Genomic DNA, 25033 nt, shown 5'->3' with positions numbered 1-25033 from the left:
CGGTGTGACAAAATGCCATTTGCATATTAATAGTTTCACATTACTGTGACTATTTCAATTAGTTACTGGGCATAGTTAAGCATGCCGTATCTTCAAATATTTAATATTACAGCGTTCTATTTATTGATGTTCTTCGATATAACCGATGTTCTTCGATATAACCGATCAAGCAAAATTGAAATCGAGTGCTGGGCTCGTATTTCTGTATTTTTTATATAGACGTAATTATGGAGGAACTCTAATAACCTTAGCGTATAACGAATGGATGCGACGTTTCACGTGTAACGCTTTAGAGAGCGTAAATTGGAATGCTTTTCTCCTCCCAAGTCACTGTCACTACTTACCTAATCCATCGAAATTTCCGTCGTACATCCATTGCTTTTACGATGAATATGTCTCGGAACTCGGCATGGTGGGATGAAATGCCAGAGGGCTTGCATGAAGAGATATTGTCGTGGCTGTCACTTGAATACCTGATAAGGTTTAGCTGCGTCTCTAGACAATGGAACGCTTTACTTTCTTCAACCAAATTCATAACTGGTCTTTGGGCTAAGCAGCCTCAACCCAAGGGAAGGACGCCGTGGCTAGTTATTCATAATGCAGCAGACTGTCGGAAGCCTTGTGCCGCTTACTGTTTCCACACACAGACGTGGAAGACATTCCCGTCGCTTTCCTTCATTGGGGAGAATGAAAACAGGGAAATTGAAGGATCCGCAGCAGGCCTGCTTTTGGTGAAGACGATTGGTAGTAACAGGTACACGTTGTGCAATCCTCTCACGCGGACGTCCTTCCAACTTCCCGCCCTGAATTCCATATTGCAAATGGTTCTTATAGACATCGTGAATGATGGAGACGGTGACAATGACTACAAAGTGGTCGCTGTCGGTTCGAACAATAACGGACAGCATACGGTAGAAATCTACGATCCGTGTGAGAGGATATGGAAGATCGCTGGATTTCTGCCAGAGGATCAGCTAGCATTTGAAGGTCGTATGGTTTTTTCCAAACAAGATGGTGTCCTATACTGCCAGAAGCAACCTGACACCGGTAAAGGCGTGATAGTTTTCAGCATGCGAGACGGCACCTCGTTTTTCGTTCCATTTCCTGATCCAGGCGTCCAGCCAGCTCGATTGGCCAATTACTCTCACTTGTTCATGTGCCAGTCGCGGGTTTTACTTTTGTCGGCAATCCTTCAGCAACCCCAAGCGAATGGAAACGTTCTTGGTTTACAGAGCGTGATTTTGTGGGAGCTGGAGAAGAAAAATGATGGAGGTTCCTCTTGGTGTTGGAAGGAGTTTGCGAGGATGCCTCCATCGCTACTCGATGAGTTTTACAGGTTTATTGGTGCATATGAGTACAGATCTTTGTTTAGAACGACGAATATAACTTTCCTCTTTCATTTGGTCTGTGTGGGGGATTGTGTATGCATAAAATCTTTGGATGCTTCTCATTGTACAAAAGTATTAGTTCACAATATCAGTGAAAATTACTGGAGTTGGCTACCGACCGGTCCAATGTTGGCAGATGACGAAGATGACATATATTCTGCATTAACATTCGAACCAAGGCCTGATATCAACTTAGAGTGAAAATAAACCTGTAACGCCCAAAATGATATTTTCATACATCTTACGATCTCATTTATTGAACTAGTATCAATCTCCATTCCTCATTAAATTACTCTGGACTGCCTGAGCTTTAAACTCAATATTGTAATTCTAATTATCCCAGTGATAAATGGTAAATGAAGCTGGTTCCTTTTGACAAGCTTATAACGATGTCTTCCTTTGGTCTTTAGTTTGTGCGAATGGATTCGCATATTAAATCTAGAACATTTTATTTTCAATTAATTTTATTATCTAAGTATGTATTACTCTTCAGTTTTGAAGTTAGATTTTAGTTGAGGTTCTTGGTATATTATTATAGTAATTTAAACATTTCCTAAATTCTTGGTACAAAAAATTATAATAATTATCATTGGTCTAGCTTATTGACTTTCTTTTTTTCCTCTTTCAATTTTAGGATTAGGAAACTGAAATTTCTATTATTAAATCCAGTTTCCATTTTAGTTGAGCATATTTGCTGGTTCTATCATGGAACCTAGTATAATGGAACTTGACATTTCCTCCCATATAATACTTGGGGCTCATTTTCAATGAGGCTTAATAGTCATTGTTTGTGAATTCCACTACATGTAGGTTATTGTCTCACTTACAAGGCTAGTTCATGACATCCATTCACAACATGTCTTCAAAAATTTGATTAACTCTTTTAGTTTTCCCATTTAATTGTGGGTGGTATGCAACGCTAAAATATACATTCACAACATGTCTTCAAGAATTTGATTAACTCTTTTAGTTTTCCCATTTAATTGTGGGTGGTATGCAACACTAAAATTTAATTGTGCACACAATTTAGTAAATAATGACTTCCAAATGTTCAAAGGTAAACTTTGGATTGTTGTTTGATATGACTACTTTGGGTATGTCATGGAACTTAAAAATCTCTGTGGTGAAAATATCAACTACTTATGCAGCTTCTATGTGGACTATATAGGAATAAGATGGGTAACTCTTTCTAGTTTATCAATAGCTACTATTATGGAATCATTTTGTTTCGTGTTTGAGGCAATATGGTAATAAAGTTTAGAGAAATCACTCCCTTCTAATCTAGTATGGGTAAGGGGTTTAGTAGTCTAGTTGGGCGTTGATGGTATTTTTTCATTTGCTAACATTCTTGGAACTTAAAAAATATTTAATAAATTCCCTTTTCATTATAAGCCAAAAGAACTATTTTTTGATGGTTATGATCACTTTCTGGTCCTTGAATTGCCTCCAAAAGTTTTATTATGGTGATCATTCATTATTAACTACTTGATTTTCTCTTGATCAAGTATACAAAGGGTATTTTTTCTATAGAATAATAGGCATTTTTTGTTGATTATATTTCAAATCCATTAATGTTGCCTCTTTGACTTATTCCAACAAATCCATTTCACTTTGATTTAAATAAATCTCATGTTTTTGTTTTAAACTCCAACTTGAGGAATCTACCACCTTATTATCTTCTCCTTTTATATGTATAATGTAAAATTCATATTCTCTTTTGAAATCCATCCATATGGCTTGCATGGAGTTCATGCAGGTTGATTGAAGAAGTGCCTCAAACTTACATGAATTGTAATTAGAATAAATTTCCTTCCCATTAAAGAATGCCTCTTCATTTTAGGAGCATGAAGTACAACTACTAACTCTATATCATAGACCACATAGTTTTTCTCATATTCTTTTAATTATCATGACTCGTAGGCCACAACATGTCCCTTATGCATAAGCAAACCACCTAGATATTCTAGGCATGCATTCGTACACACTTCAAAGTATTTTTATAGATCTTCTATTTTGATCACTGGAGTAATAATGAGAAGGTGTTTTAGATTTTAAAATAATTCTTTACATTGTTGTGTCCATAAAAAATTTATCTCTTTCTTCTAAAGAGAAGTTATAAGATGTGCCAACTTGGAGAATCCTTCTATAAACCTTTGGTAATAACAAGTTATTCCAATAAAGGATCTTATGACAGGCACGTCCTTTGGTAACAACAATTCACAGATGGCCTTCACTTTCTTGGGATCCATTTTTATCCCTTCCTTTGGAATCACGTGGCCTAACTATAGTATCTTATCATGAAAAAATTGACATTTACCTAGTTTCAAGTATAATTGATTTTCCTGCTTGGTTCACAGTAATATTTCTAAATGTTGTTGGTGTTCCATTGTTTAAGGTTATACTAGTATATCATCAATGGAAATTAATACAAACTTATCTAAAAATCAATTGTACACACTATTCATTAGGCACATGAAATTCACAGGTGTGTTCATAAGCTTGAAAGGTTACACTATGAGTTCATAGTGTTCTTATCAGATTCTAAATGATTTTTACAATATATCTTCTTCTATAATCATTAATTGATGATCCTGAGATCTAAGTTATATTGTGTAAAACACAATTTCCCCCTTGACGTTGTCAAAAAATATCATTTATACATGGTAAAGGGTATTTATTCCCCACTATTAACTTATTCATCTAGCGATAGTCAATGCACAACTTAAACATCCCATCCTTATTCGTTAAAAAAAGGATCAATGCACCCCATGGAGACATAATGGGTCTAATATACCCTTTAATCAACAATTCTTAAAATTAAACTTTTAATTCCATGAATTTTGGAATCACCATTTAGTAATGGACTTTAAATATTAGTGTAGCTCCTGGTACTCACTCTGTAAAGAAATATATTTCCCTCTTGGGAGGCAGTCTCATAATCTCATCTAGAAATACATCTTGGAAATTACTCATTACTTATAAATCTCCTAATAAATTAACTGATTTATCCAAAGGTTGATTTTCTACTTTAATGGAAAAGAGTTGACACCTTTTTCTAACTCCTTTCCTCAATTATAGTGTTGATATTTGACATATTGAAACTAACGTAGATATACCTTTTATAAAAAAAAATTCTCCATTGTCTGTCACACAAGTGATTCTCTTCTCAAGACAGTTAACAAGCGCTTTATGACTTTATAGCCAATCCATGCATATCATAACATCATAAGATCCTAATCGAAGTATATTTAAATTGACTATATTATGATTTCCATCTAACAAAATTCAACAATCTTTTACCCAGCTAATGGTTCTTCTTTTTGCACATGTAGCTAATTGAGCCAGACTGGTATTCTTATATTATTGATTCACTACTTTATAGCTTTCTATAACTTTACAGCTAACATATCTTAGGTTATCACTGGGATCAATTAACAAAGAAGCACATTGGATAAAAATGGTACCTTCTATTTTCACCATAGTTGGTTAGTGTGTGACTTGTCATTCCTACAAGGTTGTGCTAATGCATGGAGTATTCTTATCTGTCATTGATGGTGGATGAATCTTAGAAATTTTGAAGGTGTTGTACATATTTCATGTTTTAAGGGTAGTTATTTACAAGATGAGATTCATTGCAACCCAACAGTTTAAGGGCTCCCCATCTTTCCCATTATGTCCCTTAATGGGTTCCATCTTCTTAGACCTAATTTGCGTCAGCAGCGGTATTAGGGTTATCATACCCAATTCACTCTCTAAAAAGGAGAGGAAGGAAACTTCTAAACTATTGAATTTTTTCTTTTTATTCTTTTATGTAAGGTACATAGTGCATTAGATGCATGGATTTAATTATCAATTCATCCATGGACATTTTCCCTAACTTCAAGTCATGAAACTCATTTTCCTAATCATCAAAAATATTATTCTATGAAGTACCTCTCCTTAAATAGTCATTGGAACTCCTCCCATTTAACTTCCTTTCCATTTAAATTGTGTATTGTTCGAACTTCTTCCCACCACATGAACACCTTTCCTTGAAACTCGTAAGTTGCTAACTTAGCCTTTAACTCGATGGTAAAATCCTAAACCTGAAAATACGGGTTTATTTTTAGCAATCGTGCTTCTATCCTATCCTTAGATTCCCCATCATATGTTGGGGACAATCTTTTCTAAATTCTCCATGCAAATCTACTTTGGGTTTCTTTTGATACCTACATTGAACTTTGGATGAGTTATGTTCCTCTTCATTAGCTTTTTCCCTTTTACTTTCAACTTATTTTTCTACTATTTTACATTTAAAAGTTTCTACCCTATTTTCTCCTCCCTTCGTTTCCTCCACAATATTCGAGTTAGGTTTATCTTTCAGATTCTTGATTATTTTTTCTTGCTTTGCACTAGCTTTTAATAATATTTCATGATCAACATAGAGGTTCAGTGTTCGAGTTTGTAACTTCATCATGTTGAATAGTTTCTTGGTGGAAACTTGGGGCTACTAGCATATATGTGTAGAAATTTCATCTTCATCAATGTCTGTACCCATAAGAGGTCCTACCATAATATCATGTTTTTATCAGATCTTCCTCCTCTATATTAAATTTGCAAGATTAAAAAAATTTACTATTGTCCTAATAGAATTTATGATTGTCCGAAGGCCTCAATCTTAAAATACGCTCTAATACCAGCTATAAAATTTATCCTTAGAACTACTTATTAATACATTCAAATACCAAAGGAAATAGTTTTATTTTTAATTTACATTAAAAAGTGGAAAAATTGCACAACATCAATTAATTATGCTTTGAAAAAGTTAAATATCATCAATCTTATTCACATAAATGTGAGGATTTACAATGAAATGGTTGCATAAGATTCCTTGAACTCACACAACATTAATTATTTGTTTATCTAATTATAAGTGGAACTTTGATATGGATATCTACATATTGAGGTCTTTATTAACTCCCACTGTTCTCTTTATATATATAAATACCTTATTATCTTTGTATGGACAACATTATAACCTTATAATATTTACCTTTTAAAATGTTATTTCTCTCTTAGCAATAGGTGTCTATTAATTAGCCTTCATTTATTCCACCATTCATGACTTAAGTTATAAGCTATGGTTATATCCCATAGTTTTCTAGTTTTTTCTTCTTTTTTTTGAGTTCATCATTCATAGCATGACTATAAATTCATAGAAGATATCAATGGCTTATTAACCTTCTACAGGGTTAATGCTATATCAAGACTACCTCGACTAGTGATAATCTGGATGTATACCTTACTTTTATGACCATGATGGATATTATGACTATTGTGATTAATTTGGAAGGGTATAGACCTCTTGCAAGATGTGGTCCACATGGGTTTTTGTGTGGAAACACATTGAAAATGTGTCATTGAATATGTTGTGTTTGATGTGTCTAAACATCAACGATACACATACTCCAGGGTTTGAATCAATGGAAAATAGGGGTCTGGGTTGTTTTTGGCATAACTACCCTCACCCTCCTCTCCATCCCTATCCCATTTTCTCCTCCTTTCGCTTGAGTGTGTGCTCTACAATTGCATGGTTTCTCTTAACATTTCTCCTTTTATTTCTTTACTTTACAACTCCAAATCGTAGTTTCTATTCAAGTTGCGAGACTTTCATTACTTCGATGAGGAATTCTTGCTAGCATACTAAGGTTATTTTTCTTCTAGGTTAAGCCTTCTACTCTTTTTATTTAACAATTTCATATGTAAAGTTTCTTTTTGTTGTTTTATCAGAAACCCCTAGGGGATAATTCCCTTCTCTGCTATTATGTTATTCATATTTTTTTTTATTTCATTTTTTTACTTAGTTACCATTCTATGATGGTTCCATTAGACCAAGGTTCTTATGTTTGGCTAACTTTTTATTGTAAGGGTCATTAAGGCTAAATTCTCAGCCTACGCACTTCAGGAAAAACCATATTGTCTTAACCCAAATTGATTCTTATGTCTAGTATCATCTAATTTTGTTTTTTCTTTTTGTTTTAATGTCCTTTTCTATGTATATAAGTGAAGGATGGCAGGTCTTGACATATTCTTTAACTTAAGGTCCAGAGGATGTATTTAATTGAATTGTGATAAGGCTTTAATTTCATGCATTCAACTTCTCATTTAATCATTTGTCTTTTATATTTTCATCTTTTTACCTAGAAGGGATAAAATTTAGATTCAATCCCATTTTTAAGGGTTTATTCTTTGAGGATTCACTCATCGAATTACTAATAAGTAGGTTCTTAAGAGGTATTTTATTCTTTTTCATGGTTCTTCAATTGTGCCGTCAAGACCCTTTCTTGGACTTTATGTGTTAGGGTTTGGAAAAGAATGGTTCACTTTACTTGTTATTTAAGGCTTCCATTTGGTTGACATCTACACAAGTTTAATGAACTGTTATGGCCACTTTATTTCTTACATGTTTATTGTTTGACATGCTTAGTTCGTCACCCAAAATGCATTGTTTTTCTATGAAAATAGCTATAAGTTTTTCTTGGGTTTTTCTTAAATGGTTTCTCTTAGCATTTATCCTTTGAATTTTTTCCTCTACAACTGCAAATCTTAGTTTCTATTCAAGTTTCCAAACTTTCATTATTTCGATGAGGAATTCTTACTAGCAGACTAAGGTTATTTGTCTTCCAGGTTAAGCTTTCTGCTCTTTTTCTTTAACAATTCATATGGAAACTCTCTTTTTGTTGTTTTATCAAAAATCCTTAGGGGATATTGCCCTTCTTTGCTATTATGTTTTTCATATATTTTTATTGCTTCCTTTTACTTAGTAATCATTCTATGATGGTTGCATTAGAAATGTTCTTATGGTTGGCTAAATTTTTATTTTAAGGGTCACCATGGCTAAATTCCCACCCTACACACTAGAGGAAAAACCATATTGGTTCAACCCAAGTTGATTCTTAGGTTTAGCATTGTTTTAAAATTTAATTGACCTTAAGTTCTTTACATAAATTATCGATGAGGGTTAATAAGCTTATGAAGTGTAAGTGCACTGTATGTGCTAGAAGCCTTTTATTCAAAATTAAATTGAGTTATTAAAATGCAGGTCTTCTATGAGTAAATTAGTTATTCCTAGAAAATAAGATTAACTCTACAATGATCATCACGCTCTCTTATTTAAATCTACTTTTTCTATAGAAATATTACAATATTCTTGGAAATAAATAAAATATCACACTTTTGTAAATAAATCTCACACTTGATGTAAATAAAAATGAATTCCACGTTTTGCATTACTAAGAATTATATACACACACTCAATTGCAGAAGCAAAAAATACTATTGAATATTATCACACATATATATAAAAAACAATCATACCTATATGGAAACAAAATGCAAAAAAACTCCTGCTTAAAATACATTCCACTTTCTTGAATTATAGATCACATATGCTTGAAATTTAACATCCAATTCTGCGATTAAAACCTCTATCTATAAGAAAGATAAAATTTTGTCAAGTTAATCAAAGTACAACACTATGTCATTGATGCCAAACTCTATCCATGTGCATCCAGAATGTATGAACAAATGAAATGATTAGTAGAACAAAATTAAAATATGGAAGAAATCATAATGCAATTACTTAATCAAACAAATAGAAAGCTATGAGAATATAAAGACAATTTCTATCTACTTCAAATGGAACATAAATCCTTACTGCTTAAGGGGGCCCTCCATGAGAATAAGGAAATCATGCTATTGATCAAACACTTAACCATGCATGAGAAGACAAGATGATTATTTTATAAAGGGAGCACTAAAAACAAAGTTTAAATCTCACTGTCACATCCTTGCTTAACAACATTTTCATTTCTGCTGAGAGGCATATTTACAGAGCTCGTAGCAATCAATTGTTCAAATATATATGGCTAATAGCTATCGACATAAACTATAATTAAGTTAAAAACATATCGTAGCATAATTCACTCATGATTTGCTATTATCAAAGCAAATCATGAGGCATAAATATCATTCTCGCTCCCCTATTGCCGACTATAGAGGTTGAATTCAACTTTAACCATATCACCAAGACCTAATTCCATTGATCTATTTCACGAGAGTAGGATGAAATCATTGAGTGCATCAATTACCACCTACCCATATATTTCGCTTCCTAGCTGGCATCTTGGAACTTGTCAAACCATGAACTTGGTTGCAGAATCGTATATTAGCTGCAAAATCATTGCAATTCGGTAGCTGAAGTAAACATTAAATTAAATAGTAAATAAAATTATCTATTTATGAAATACAAGACAATTTTATACCTTCCATGTCATAATTCCTATGATTTGATGCCCATTGTGTGATTATGAAGGTAAAAAGGAAATACATAGAGTGAAAAGGGGTGTCAAAAGGAATCAATTGTGAGGCTCAACATTCCCCCACATGGAGGTCATTGCATGTCCTAATGCAAAAAATTCAAAACTAATCAACCCTTCCTATTACTGAACTCCTTCAGATACTTGAGCTAAAACATCTAGATTTGTCCTTTGCCTTCTTCTCGGTGACTGCCATCCTTGGTTTCTTCATCAGAATTTTATACTTCAGACTTATAAATTTTCTCTTAAGGTATTTGTTATTTTCTTTTATATTCTTATTCTTATCATACCATAGAGAAAGATGTAAGAGAATATTGTCATTCCTAGTCCTATGTATTTCATTATGCACTTTCAATGTTCCATGTTCCTATTTTAAGTGCCTGTTTAGTGTCTCCAATATATAATTTTCCTAATTGAGAGTATTTAAAATTGGAGGTTATTGTGGAATATCAAATTGAATTTCTTTTTCTTGATTTGAAGAGGATGTTGTGGCCTTTTGCGTACCTCTTTTCTCCAAATATTTTATATAATCATATATCTCCTATTGGAATGGGTCAATTTCAGATGTTCTTCTTCCTGTATTAGAAATTGTTGGCATTATGATACATATGTTGTACTTGATGGCAACCCACTCATCTCAGATAATAAATTATAGTGTAGAGAAAAGTTCACGCACTTATATGCAGAGAAAAGTTTATTTCATGTAGAGAAAAGTTCACGCACTTTTATGCAGAGAAAAGTTTATTTCATGTAGAGAAACGTTCACGCACTTTTATGCAGAGAAAAGTTTATTTCATGTAGAGAAAAAGTTCACGCACTTTCATGCAAGGAAAAGCGCGTATATGTTGGAGAACTTACCTTTGGTCCATGGTAGTTAGTCCTTGGTATTTGAACCTATGAGGAAAAGCGCGTATATGTTGGAGAACTTACCTTTGGTCCATGGTAGTTAGTCCTTGGTATTTGAACCTATGAGGAAAAGCACGTATATGTTGGAGAACTTACCTTTGGTCCATGGTAGTTAGTCCTTGGTATTTGAACCTATGGTTTTGGACCATGGTACCTCGTCAAAAGTGTTGATCTCACGCAATTTCATGGTTGGTTCATGGTATTAGTCCGACAGTTTTTGATCCTATGGTTTTGGCCCGTGGTATTGCATCCAAAAGTGTTGATCTCACGTACTTTCATGGTTGGTTCATGGTATTAGTCCAACAGTTTTTTGATCCTATGGTTTTGGCCCGTGGTATTGTGAAAGGCCTAAGACTATAAAAGAGGAAGGAGATCATTTGGCAAAGCATCTTCTGAATTATCGAATATCTGATAAAGTGCTAGATCTGGAATATTGTGATTGGGTTTTGGTGCAAATCTGGATCTGAATGAAGAAGGAACCTGAGCGTAAGGAGAAGGATAAGTTCTATTGATGGGTCAAAATCTTAAGGCTGGAATAGTGGTATCTCTATATGATTTTGATCTGTGATATGTGGCATACGCTTGATCTATAAATCTAATAATCTGGGTCTGAATTATTGATGCATGTTTTATCTTACACATGTTATGATCTGGGTATGTCTGATGTAACAACTGCAAAGTTATAAGGAAATATTTGCAGATCTGTATGCGGGTTGTCTTTGGTGAAATCAGAGATTGATGATGCAAGTGTAGTTGATGGGTTTTTGATGTTCTTGGATCCAGTTTGAAAATTTATGAAAAGTGGTCCTTGAAAGAAAAGAAGTAGGGGGTCGTAGCTCCCTTCCAGGAGAGACTGGAAAACGAGAGAGAGTTGTAGCTCTTTGCAGGTTGCAACCTGCGTACTGGTAAAGGACTGCACCAGTACAAAACCATTGTAAAAGGAGTTTCTAATTTGAAAGAAGATAGAGACATATTGCAGCAGGTGGTTTTCACCCACATTGGGTTTCCACCTTACATCTTGTGTTCTTTGGTGTGACTATCTGTTTTCTTTGTTCATGCTCATTATTTTATGGTACTGACATGCAAAAATAATTCAAAGAATAAATAAGGAAGATTTATTAAAAGAACTTGATAATACTGATTCACCCCCCCTCTCAGTATTATTTCCAACAGAAATTGGTGATGAAACTAGTGATAGAACTAGTGATGGAACTGTAGGCAATGGAATTGGTGACAAAGTAATTGGTGATGAAGCCTTTAGCCCTTCTTCTTTGTACAAATTGATAAACTCTGTGGATTATCGAGATGATTCCTTTATTTTTTTTTAGTCTTGCACTCTTCCTAACAGTGGATGAGGTTTTAGTGAGAGGAATTTTCTTATTAACTTTTATTTCTTCTATGTTTTCTTTCTCTATTTCCTTTGTTTTTATTCTAGATATGGTTTATTCCTTATCACTCATTTTTCTTCTTCTAACATTCTTCTTTTTAATATTTTCTAACACATCAACAAGGGGATTTTCTTCTCCTGAGGGCTTCTCTTGTTGTAGAGGTAAGTCATCTTTAGGGTTTAGAGATAAATTTCTTCTACTTATCTTGATTTTGTTGCTGGGTTCTTCTTGTTCTACCTATTTAAAGTGGTTTTTGACTAGAAAAATTTCCCAATCATCTCATACACTTTTGAGGTGGGATTTAATCAACATCTTTATCAGGCCATGATGGTACATGGTATTTTCAATAGACTGTAATTTTCTCTGAGTATTATCGGTCATTTTCTTCAGACTAATGAGTAATAAATAAGGAAAATTAATTTCATTACCCGCAAGGAAAGGCATCATCAAACGTATATGATAAAAAAACATGTTGTCAAATCTACCTTCATAAGTAATAAATTTTTTATTTACCTTTGTATATTATCCTTGGATGCATTAAAGTGAAAGATTGATCATTTTATTATGCCAAGATCTTTAATTATCCCAGTTGGTCCCTATTAGTATCAGCTACAAAATTTTGTTAAAGCTACTGATTCTCAACAATTTCGTAGCTGCTTATTTTGAAAAGAAAAAGAGGGTTACAAAGAAAATGGGATTAGAACTGGGTTTAAAAATAAAATCTAGGGTGCCAAGAGTACTCGGTTTTCATCCTAATTTTTTTGTATAAACATGCCAATTGTGTTGATTTTCATGTTTATACCATTTTATTATTTATTTATTTTTATTTTTTTTATATATAGTTTTTTTAACTTTTATTTTTAGAGAACAAAAGGCTTGTGAGTCATGTTGGAGAGGAAGGGAAATCCTTCCTAACCACCTTAAAATCATTTTTTCTTGCATATTTTTAACAAATTATTCCCTTGTTAATGGCTTATGATAAATTCTCAATCGATGACCATTTACAAGGAAGGTCATTTTTTCTTAATAAATGGTTCTAATCATGAATCCACCATTATCAAAGATAGTTTCAATCTCACAAGGCCCAAGCCAATGAGTTTGAAATTTTCCGTGAAAACATTTAAATTTTGAGTCAAAAAGTCATGCCCAATCCCCTCATTGAAATTTCCTTTCTTTTATGAATTTGTCATGCCACCTAGATCTTTGTTGTTGAACTATGTTGGTTATTTTAATAAAATCTTGTCTCATCTCATCTAGTTCATTCAGTTGCTCTATTCTTTGTTTTTTTGCTTCAGATAGATCAATACCTAATTTGACTGTTGTCTTGAAGGTCTTGGCTTGGAATTCAATAAGAAATAAGATTTGTTTCCCATAAACAAGTTCATAGGCAGTATGACCTGTGGGAGTTCTCCATGTGGTACGGTGTGCTGATAAAGCTTCTGGAAGCGTTTATGCCCAGTCTCTTCTAAGGAAAATTTTAAGGATGGAAATTTATCTTAAAGTTTAGAAACCTTGGCGAATCCCACTAGTCCATCATATGGAATCTATATAATGTTTGGAGATATTTTTGTAAAAATATTCAAACTTATAATATTTTTATATAGTCTATATATAATTTTTTGGCTATTTTTAAGGTAAAATAATTTCACTTTATAAAATTTGGGCAAACCATTTTGACAAAAAAATGGAAATTAGCGAAACCTTTTTTTGGAAAAAGTATAGAAAATTAGCCCATGGGAAAATATTAGCCCCTAAAATTTTCCCTGGTCTCTGCTATGCTAGTGAATAGTCTTGGTAAGAATTGCTTCAATTACTTTATTGGTGGATTCCACCTATTTATTGGGCCATGGATGATATGGAGTGGACTTTCGATGTTTCATTTTGTATTCCTCCATTATCTTTTGTAACAACTCAGATGTAAATTGAGTACCTTGAGTTGCAACAATTTCCCTTGGGACACCAAAACATGTAAATATATCCTCAAGAAAAATGAAACTACTAATTTTCATTAGCAGAAGAAAGCGCTTAGGCTTTTAACCATTTTGTAACATAATCAGTGGTAAAAAGAATGTACCTTTTCTTCATAATGGTGGATTAATTAGACGAATAAAATCCATAGCCCATTTACCAAAAGGTTCAATAAGTACCTGAGGTTGTAGATGCATTTCATCAAAAGGAAGAAGTTTCCCCATTCTTTGACAACTATCACATCTCTTAACATATCCTTTGGCATCCTTAAAATGGGACTTCCAATAATATCCTAAGAGAAGGACTTTGTAAGAAGTTCTTTTATCAATGAAGTGTCCTCGACATGGTTCATCATGACAGACCTTTAATATCTCTGGCACTTTATCTTCTCCAACACATCTCTGAATGATAAAGTCTAGCCCTATTTTGTATAATTCTCCATTTTTCCATGAGTAAGATACATTAATTTGAATTACCTTTCTTTTCTCTCGAGGAGACAAATATAATGGTAACTTCCTTGTAGCCAAATAATTAGCAATATCTACAAACCAAAGAGATTTATTATATACTGCAAAAATATATTCATTAGGAAAATTATCTTCTACATGTACATCATTATTATTATTTTGAATCCTAGATAGAAAGTCATCAACTGTATTTTTTTTTCTAGGCTGATAAAAAATAGTAATATTTAATTCTTGTAACAACAAAAACCATTCAGTAATTCTTCCATTAGTGATTGGTTTATTCATTGAATACCTAATTGCAGAATGATCTGTATTTATAAAGGTTTCATTACCAGTGATGTAATGTCTGAATTTATTAATGGCATGGACAATAGCTAAAAGATCATTTTCTATTACAATATAATTTAACTCTGTAGGAGTCAAATTTTTACTGGTGTAGTACATGGCATAAGGAGTTAAATCCTTTTTTCCTAGTACAGCTCCCAAAACTATATCTGAAGCATCAATTGAAATTTGAAAAGGTAGTTTCTGATTTGGGCCTCTTACAATGGGTGCTTTTGAAATATTTTCTTTCAATGTTTCAAAATATTTGTGGCAATCATAACTCCAAATGAATTCACAATATTTTGTGAGAAATTGGAAAAGTGGAGAAGAAATGTTTGTAACATTTTCTATGAATCTTCGATAGTAACCAGTAAAGGCAAGAAAAATTCTAACATCTATTTGAAAATCTAGAATTGTTAATTTAGAAATAACTTCTGCTTTAGATGTATCCACTTAAATTCCATTCCCTTAGATAAGGTGTCTTAAAACAATTTCCTTAGTAAACATCATAAAACATTTTTCATGGCTTAATGAGAGATTTTCTTCCTTACATCTACTGAGAAATTTTAAAAACAGCTAAGATATTCTTCAAAGGAATTTCCATAGACAGTAAAATCATCCATATAAACTTCCACACAATCATGAATTAGATTAGAGAAAATGCCTAAAACTTCCCTTTGGAATGTTGCAGGTGCATTACATAATCCAAAAGTAAGTACTCTGTCGGAATATGTTCCGCATGGACAAGTAAAAAAGGTTTTATCATGATCTTGTGGTGCTACTTAGATATGGTTATATCTGCTAAAACCATCTAAAAATGAGAAATATATATTTCTTTCAATGTATCTAAAACTTTATCTATGAAAGGAAGTGGAAAATTATCTTTTAAAGTGGCTTTATTCGATTCCTTATAGTCAATGCACACTCTCCATTTTCCATTCTTTTTAGGAACAATTACCAATGGTGAAACCCACTGGCTATCTGATATTAGATAAATGAAATCCACATTCAATAATTTTTGTATTTCCTCTTTAACAATATCCCTTAAATTGGATTCATTCTCCTATGAGGTTGTCGAATTGGTTTGGAATTTTCTTGAATGTAAATATGGTGTATACAAGTATTGGGGTCAATTCATTTCATGTTAGTGTATTCCCATTTATAGGAATAGGAATGTTCTTGTCACATTTTTATTAAATATTTCTTTTGAAATTCTTCTAGATTATTATTGATATTCAAGGTTTTTTTCTGGAAATTTTTATATTGAAGAATTGCCAATTTTTTCCATAAAATGTAAAGATAATTGACGAGATGATAAATATTCAATATTACATTGTTCTTGAAATTTTTTATTAGATTCGCAATATGAGGAAGACTCATTATTTCCCATTAAATTCAAACTATGATCTTCTTCATCTATTTGTGAAGTAACAAAGATTGGTCGTATATCAATATCATCATCTATCCCTTCTTTACTTTCTACCTCTATTGTTGTTTCTGCAGGAGGATATAATGTGAATTTATTTGTTGAAATTACATAAAAAAAAAATGAATATATCACCAAATCTACAACTTATAAAATAATTATTTGTAGTTAACCATGGTATTCTTAGAATTAATGGATGTCCTCTTAAATTTTTCTTAGGTGTTAGAATCATAAAGTCAATAGGATACTGCCAAGAATATAATTATACAAATATGTATTCTAATACATCATCAGGTTTACTAAAATATTTGTCTGCTAATTGAAACAACATAGGTGTATATTGAAGATTAGGAAGTTTCAATTGATTCATAGTTTGTTTACTCATGATGTTTATAACTGCTCCTAAATAAATCAATGTGTTTATAATTTCGATGCCATTGATATGTGTTTTCACAATGGGACCTCATGGATCAAGATATTTCTAAACTATTGTTTTTCCCAGCATGATATCTGCAATTTTTCCACCTAATTGGATTTTCTTTACTTCTTTTCTCTTTCTTCCTGGTATTTTAATACTTAAATCCCTGATTGTCTTTACAAATATTGGTATTTCTTTGATAGCTTGTAACAAAGGAATATTTCCACAAACATTATTCAGTTCTTCTATCATATGTAATTAGGAAATAAAATCTATTTTTCTACCCCTTTATCAATTTTCAATCTCTCAGGAAAGGGCAGTGTTTGGATAGATACTAAACATTGTTCTATGATGGGAGTTGAGTTTATATGAATATCATCAAAATGTACAAGGGTGGTTTGTTTTTTTATATTTTTCTTCTTGATGATATCTCTTTTTCAGAGAGATTCTCCTTTTCAGATTCCTGAATAAGAACTGATGGAGGCTTCTTTCCCAATACTCTACTAGATCTCAGTTGGACATTGTTTGGATCTAATGGAGTTAACATGTAGGTTTGGAGATTTTATCCTTCCATATTGTAAACATGTTATAAATTTTTATTATTATTTGGATTTGGAAGTGGTTGAGAAAGAAATTGATTTGTTCTTTGAGGAAATGGTAATGAAAGTTGTGGATTTGGATAATGAGGTTGACTTGGTTGAACATGTTGAGGAAAATATTGTGGTGGAAAAACAGGGTAAGGTCATTGATATTGAGGATATTTTCCATAAGTATTTTTCCATCCTTGTGCCCAAGTTTGAGGCCAAGTTTTCCAAGACATGGGCGCATTCCAAATGTTTTTTGATGATTGTGAAAATTCTTGAGTGTTAAAACCTTGGGTCATATTGGGTTGTGAATTTTTCCACAGTTTCTTAGCAATAAAACAAAGGGGATCTACTTGATTTGGTTTTACTTCCTCTTGATAAACAACTTTAATACCTAGTATTGAAGGACATTCCTTTGTATCATGATTTTCTGCACATATAACACAATTTTCTACACTTTTTAAGTCAAGAGGGCATTATCTTCGAGCATGCTTTTTTCTACATTTGGGAATAAGATTGATAATGCAGCATTTTTAGCCTTTTTCTTATTTTATACTTTAAGGGTATCTATTTATTCACTATGACTCCCCCAAATGATTATTTTAAAGTTTTCAAGAAAATTGCCTAATTCATCCCTACTTACTGTCCCAGTTGCAAATTTATTAATCCTAGACATGAGAAGGTCTCTTGGATTATTCCTAGTTCTTCCCTTACCTATTGAAATTTGTATGCATAACTCACAAATTTCTCCAATGATAACTAATAAATATCCCCCTTACCCATCAAATTTAGAAGATCAATCCACTCATCTCTCATGGATTTTAATAAGAGAGGTTTCAAAAAAATTCATCTAACTCATCCATTTTAGCCCTTTAAATATTATAAGCAAATATTTCAATGAAATCTTGAATATTTTCATCTTCTTTTTGCATCATTTTAAAGCCTTCATCCTTAGGATTATGGGGCAAACAATAGTCCTTATATTTCTCTAAGAATGTATTTTTCATTTCTTCCCATGTTCTTGTATAATTTACTCCTAATCCCATGTACCATTTTAATGTTGCATCCTTAAGAGTTGTTGGAAACAATTTCAAATTTTGAGTGTCAAGAAAGTAATCAGAATATCTACACAAGACTTCAAGTCCAAAGAGAAATGTTTCAGGATCTTCACTTCTTAATCCATGAAAATTTGGAAGGATGGAGGGTGAGATGTTTTTGTTTGTAGCTATTTTATCTTCCTCGAGGATAGGAAATCCAAAAGGTTATGGATCTCCTCTATGTCATCCTCTCCCTCTTCCTCCACCTCATCCACCTCCCCTATTTCCTCATTTTCCTCTTCTTCCTCCAATCCTAGGTTGTATTGATATTATGTACCTCCAATTCCGCTTGTCTAGCCATTGTAGATTCTTCAAATCTAATATAGGGTGCCAAAATTTGGTTTTCTAATTCCTCTTCTAGTTTTGTTGGTTCTTTTATCAATGGTAAGTTAAAATAAAATTCTTCCTCCTCTTCCTCACTAGTACTTTTTAGTTATTGTCCTAGAAGCTGCTCTCTTGTTGAAGCTAGGAAAATTACTCCTTCTGTTGGGGATGTACAATCCTCTTCTTCTATTATTGCCTCAGTTGATGAGGTTGGTGAATCTCCAGGTTGGATTTAGGATCTGAGTACCTCAGGAAGTTTATGCTTTCCTGTAAATGATGGAACATGAGTTTGAGTGGGTGGTGTGGTACTATGAGGTCATGGTGTGGTCAGTCATGATGTTGGAATTAAGCTTTTACCTCTACCTACAAATATACCTCTAGAATATTTTCCCCTATGCATATCATTTTTGTTTTGTTTATTTTAAAGTGAAAAAGAAAAGACTTCTATATACAATTCCTCGGCAATGTCGCCAAAATTTTTGACAATTTAATTGACCTTAAGTTGTTTACATAAATTATCGACCAAGGCTAGTAAGTTGATGAAGTGTAATTGCATTGTATGTGCCAGAAGCCTTTTATTTTAAATTAAATTGAGTTATTGAAATGCACATCTTCTATGAGTAAATTGCTTATTCCTAGAAAATAAGATTAGCTCTACAATGATGATCACACTCTCTTAGGTAAAACTACTTTTTCTTATATAAATCTCCCACTCTTATTTGAAATAAAGAAAATTGCACACGTCTATAAATCAATATCACACTTGATGTAAATGAAAATTAATTCCACAATTTGCATAAATAAGAATTATATACACACACTCAATTGAAAAAGAAAAAACTACTATTGAATCTCATCACACATCTATATAAATGTTGGCATTATGGTACATGTGTTGTCCTTGATGGAAACCCACATAAATGTCAGTTCAAAATTGATAAAGGGAAACTCACATTGTAACAAGTCTATTCAGAGGCAACAGAGTAAGGGTACATAAGAACAGGATGGTGGGACAAGAGATTATAGATCAGAATCAAGAAATTAAGGAAAGAGAATGGTTTAAGTTATATACATTGTTTACCCTAGTCCAAGTAGTGTATACACACAAGTACACAGAACAAAAGTAGCGTATACATATGCACACACTTTCACAAGAGCAAAAGCATGTATGGGATGGAAAATTAAGGTTAAAGGATACCAAGGGTCCATACCATGGTATTAATGTTGCAGGTGAGATCACCCTAGGTGTTATAGACATTTTTGTGCCTCGCGTCAAGGAGCATGGAATGTCAATAATTACAGGGATCCTCAGTCCCTAAATATGTTGTTCTTACCCCTAAAAGAACAAGGTCATCAAACAACAGCACTTCCAATCAGTTCTCCACCTGAAAACACTTCAAAACAGGCTTATTTTGGATCATGTCAGCTGCTTAACTGAGCATCTGCGCTGTATTGCAACTGTCCCACTTTGTACCTGCGCTGGAAGTCAAAAACAATGAAGGCTACCTGCGCTGGGCGAGATTGGCCAAGTGGCACAGTCATCCTGCAAGGTGTCAATTGCCCAGGAAGCTTCCAAAATGACACTTGGTTCATGAGATTTGCCCTGTGATGAGTAAGAGGTACTTGATCACCATGTGTAAGCAAGGATCTCCAAGTGGACACGCGAACTACAAGATACATGTACTCATAACTGAAGCATGGATTAGGGTGCATCAAATATACATGTAAACACAAAGCATCTATGTAAAACAAGTATATAGGAGAACATGCAAACTTTATTGATAGAAAGTAACAGGGTTCCAGAGGAAGTTACAACCAATGATGTTGGATCCAATCCAACAGCACTTCCTCGGCAGCAAGAACTCTCCTCTTCACCTCTAGTAAAACAATCACCCAATAATCCTGGCGGTATACCAACAGCACCTCCTTGCTTATACAAAATTCCAGCCCCTCTTAGACCTCATAGAAGAGCTCTATATATAGGAGGGAAGAGGAAAGGATGAGTCAGCTAGAGGCTGGCATATAGCTGACTAGTGTCCTCTCCATCTTCAGTTAACCGACGGACCAAGATGCGGTGTTATGGTTCCCGTTTGTATCTGTGTCGTCCCGGCAGAACATGGCTTCACAACCATGGATGGTGCAATACCAACAACCTCAGTTTCAACAGGTGTACCAGGGGTCTGAGCAACAGATCTTTGCAAATAGTGGGCAACCCTATATTCAGAATGGGTTAAACCAACCACTTTACAGTGGCCAAGCCCACCAACCATATCAGTCATATCAACATCAGTTGCATTATACTGGTGTGCAAAGACCTACTGCTCAAGCGATTCCATCGTATCCTGGGTACGCCTCGCCAAACCTGAATCAGCAGTTGCCATTCGTGGCGACCTTAGAATTACCAGATTTACATCGATTAACGAACGATCCAATCGCCTATGCCCATTGGTGGCCAGCGATTCCTCACAAACTTCCTTCGGACATTCCTAAATTCAATGGAAATCCGGGCGAAGCCCCGTCGAATCATGTGATGACATTCCATCTGTGGTGTTCGTCGAATACCTTGAATGATGATTCAATAAGGCTTCGCCTTTTTCAGAGGACATTGACTGGTCCGGTGGCCAAATGGTATATTGAATTACCTAGAGCCTCTTTCGACAATTTTAGCTCCCTAGCCACGACTTTCTTAACACACTTTCAGTTACCTATAAGGTACGAAACTGGAACTGAGATCTTGACCAATTTCAAGCAGACAACGGCCACACATATATCTGATCATATACATGAGTGGCGTCGTCGTCGCAGAATGGTAAAAACCTATGTTCCAGATCAGCTATTAGCTGAGTGGTTTATAAAGTCGCTTCTGCCGGCAATAACAGAAGACGTGGCCAAGGGAGGCGTCGTAACAGAGGAGCAGGTTATTGCTCGTGCTCAATATTTGGACTTAGTATATACTCAGTCGGGCACGCTCTATGATAAGATACCTGACGCCCCCAGACCGGAATTTTCAATCCCTCCTCCTCCTGGATCGAATAGTGACTCTCATGCCGGTGATGGCGTGATTGGAACTGCAAACGCTAAGTCGACACGGGATTCGTCTAAGAAAACCCGTAAGACTTCGAATCAAAATACAAATGAAGAACTTCTTGCCTCGGAAGTAAGTGCCGTGTCGGACGACAAGGGCAAACAACTGAAGCAACCAGGGGGCAAGAAGAAAAAGAAAGGGAAACCCCCTTCGGGGTGTCATATATGCGATGAGGATCATTGGACAGCATATTGTCCATGCAAAGCTGAGCTTAAAAGATTCTTTAAGAGTCCGAAAACCTCAGCTGTGTTGACTGATCCGTTTCCTAATCCTGGTCAAAATCTGGTTGCCAATCAAAATGCTTCCCGATCCCAAGTGCTTATGTTGTCCACATCAAAGCAGCAGAATAATGCTTTGACAAGGGATAAAGGTTACCGGAATCCACAGCGGTCGAATAACAAGGCTGATAAACAACCTAGTAGTTCGACAACAACTTTGAACGAAGTTGTGCCACCCATCGTTCCTAAGCCGATAATAAACTCGCCAAAGGGAGTAGTACACAAATCGACATTTAATCCTCGTGCCAAAATAACACAGGATTATAATATAATAGAGGACCTGGCTCAATCATCGTCCGCTATGTCGACACCTGAGGTAGTGCAAAATTGCACCTCCCAAGAGCAAGCTTTATTATCAGCTATAGGTGAGATTGGCCCAATGGATTCCAATTTTGTGGCCTTTGATCATAAAGGATATGACCCTAAGTTACCAGCTCAACAAGCTTTCCTTGTTAAAGTGAACGCCCTCAACAAAACTGTTCATCGAACAATTATTGATGAGGGGGCATCTACATGTCTTATGTCGATGAGTTGCTGGAAAGATTTAGGCTCACCACCCTTGTCGAAATCGTCAACGACGTTAAAAGCATTTGATGGACGATCATACACTCCATACGGGATTTTAAGTAACTTGCAAGTTGAACTAGGGGGCAAAACAGTAGGAATTGATGTTGAAGTAATTGATGGAAACCTCGATTACAACATCCTACTAGGAAGGCCCTGGATATATGCCATGGCCGCAGTTGTGTCGACCTACTTCAGGAAGATTTCATTTCCCTTTCAAGGAGGAATTACAGTCATCGACCAACAAACTTTCCTCCCCGATAGTTCACAAGTTACGGGAAGCATTCCAATGATCCATGGAAGCAATCATTCGCTTCAAAATATCGGAGTAGGTCTCCTAAAAGACCCTACCTTAATGGGTACTTTTTCCCTACCGCCGGCAAGTAATCTGGCGGAAGTAGCCACAGTGGAAACCTACAATATGAAATCTTCTATATCCAACGAATTCGGAAGATTCCTAAATATTTTGTCAGCATGGATCGTCGCCCTAATGGAAATACTGTAAATACAGTGGGCCCCGAGGACGGTTCTTATCTCGTGTCAACCTCGTTAAAAAATGAAACAAGGAGTCATGAGGATAGTTCTTTTATTATGTCAACCTCATTAAAAAATGAAACAAATCCCCTTTTCAAAATTCAAAGGTAAACCTTCATTCCAATCACCAAGTTGAATACAATGAAGCTTGGGGGGCACCCTCCTTTGACATGCATTATTATGATGCTGGGGGCATGCAAAAGATCCGAGCAGTTTTAGCGTCATAGTTCATGCTCGTTAAAAAATAAACATAAGCTTTTGAGCAGTGTTTTGGCGCATTCAAGCTCTTTAAAAAATGAACCCAGTACCGGTAAATAACCTTTTGAGATCGTAAATTCATCAGCCATAAAAGCCTTGGTCGTGTTTGTACACCGTCACCTCCACTTTTCATTTGGCCGATCATTCACTTCCATTTGTGTGTTTACCCATTTTGAGGAACATCTGCGAAGAGTGATTTCACTTAGCCATCCTTGTGACACTGCTGTGATTGGAAAATTCCAACCTGTACCTGGAATCTGCTGCTATCCCTGTTTATCACTCGTTCCTCAAAAGACGAGTCTTCTTTGAGCTCTTTTCACTGACTCATAAAATATGAAAAGTTTGCCGAGTTTTGGCCTTCCAGCTCGTTAAACGACCGGAACGCTATCCCTCCTCTAGATTTTAATCTTTTTGGACCTGAGGGATTATTGCACAAAAAGATCGAGCGCTTGTTTTGTTCGGCTCGTTAAAGCAATCGAAAATTCATCCCTTCTGTATTGTTTTATACTTTTTCGGACTTAAGGGATTAGATGACGAAAAAGGAATTACGGAGTTGACTTTCTGTACCTTTTTAGACTCTCTAAAAATGAAAAGGACCGAGTTTTCTTTGCCGTTAGACTCGTTAAAATGATTAAATAGCGGCAAACTTGTCTTTAGACGAGAACAAGTTTCCCTATCGCTAGGCTCGTTAAATCATAGCGATGGGCTTGCCCGAAGGGCAGGTTATAGAACAAGCATATGTTATCCTCCTCAAGCTTGACAAAAATAAAGAGGTACTGGTCAGAAATGACTGGGGAAAAATTGGGAGAACATCAAATTTTAAAGGTAGCAAGTCACTCTTGGACATGACACTTTTCCTCCGTACCTTATCGGGTTGGGTTGTTTCATTCACCGGTCTCATCACCATGGTCCTCGCCACACCATCCACATTTGGGGTAATGCTACCGATCCATCGCATCAGTGTCGTTATATGTTCAAGAGGGGTCATTCTGGAAGTGTCAACCATGTCCCATCCACTACCATACATTATCCTTCATCCATTCATGATCGCCACCCTGAATCATATTTCACAGTTTGTTTTCACCTCCACTAAAGTCATTAGCTCCGTTCCGTGTCATTGATGTGGGATTCATTAAGGCCCTCCTTTGACGGATCGCTTCTTGTCGACTTCAGCTCATTATCCAAGAAGTTGATCTAGGAACACCCCCATCAGTACTTTGAAGCTTGCATGCCTCAATGGCAAGTTTCTCACTTCCGGCGACAGGTATACATCAATGACCTTCGACCAGAAGATTTTGCGTGGCGTTCGACGCCAAGTCCTTTTTCACGCCACGTGAATTGTACTGCAGTACCTTGAGGGTCATCGTCATTATTGGTGATCCCTCTCGCGCTTGTTAACGGTTTTCATTATTGACCGGTAATCAGGCGATGTCTTTCCATGTTCGACTTCAGCGCAATTCTCACATGGATCGACTTGTACTTAGAGTGAAGATCGAACGAGTTTGAAGACCCCGGATCTAGTTTCATCCATCCGGGCTGCGATATATATTCAGGAAATATAAAAACATTTGCCATGTACATCATTGCAGCAGATGATCATCCTATTCAAAGGATGATAGTTTCAGCAGAAAATTATCAGTCTATCTTCAGACGATCGTCTGTCATAT

General features: G+C 34.9%; 1 protein-coding gene across 1 annotated transcript; it reads left to right on the top strand.

The window, feature by feature from the left end:
• Positions 1-386: 386 nt before the first annotated feature.
• LOC149164747 (F-box only protein 6-like) lies at positions 387-1589 on the top strand. The gene has a single exon (XM_089429597.1). It carries the CDS (start codon positions 387-389, stop codon positions 1587-1589), a length of 1203 nt encoding a protein of 400 aa, XP_089285723.1.
• The last annotated feature ends 23444 nt before the right edge of the window (positions 1590-25033 follow it).

The sequence above is a fragment of the Pinus tabuliformis genome, chromosome 5_1 (assembly GCF_031772625.1).
Source record: "Pinus tabuliformis cultivar Carrire ecotype Pingquan chromosome 5_1, CPIR1, whole genome shotgun sequence".
Taxonomy (NCBI): domain Eukaryota; kingdom Viridiplantae; phylum Streptophyta; class Pinopsida; order Pinales; family Pinaceae; genus Pinus; species Pinus tabuliformis.
This window is presented reverse-complemented; position numbering and strand designations above follow the sequence as displayed.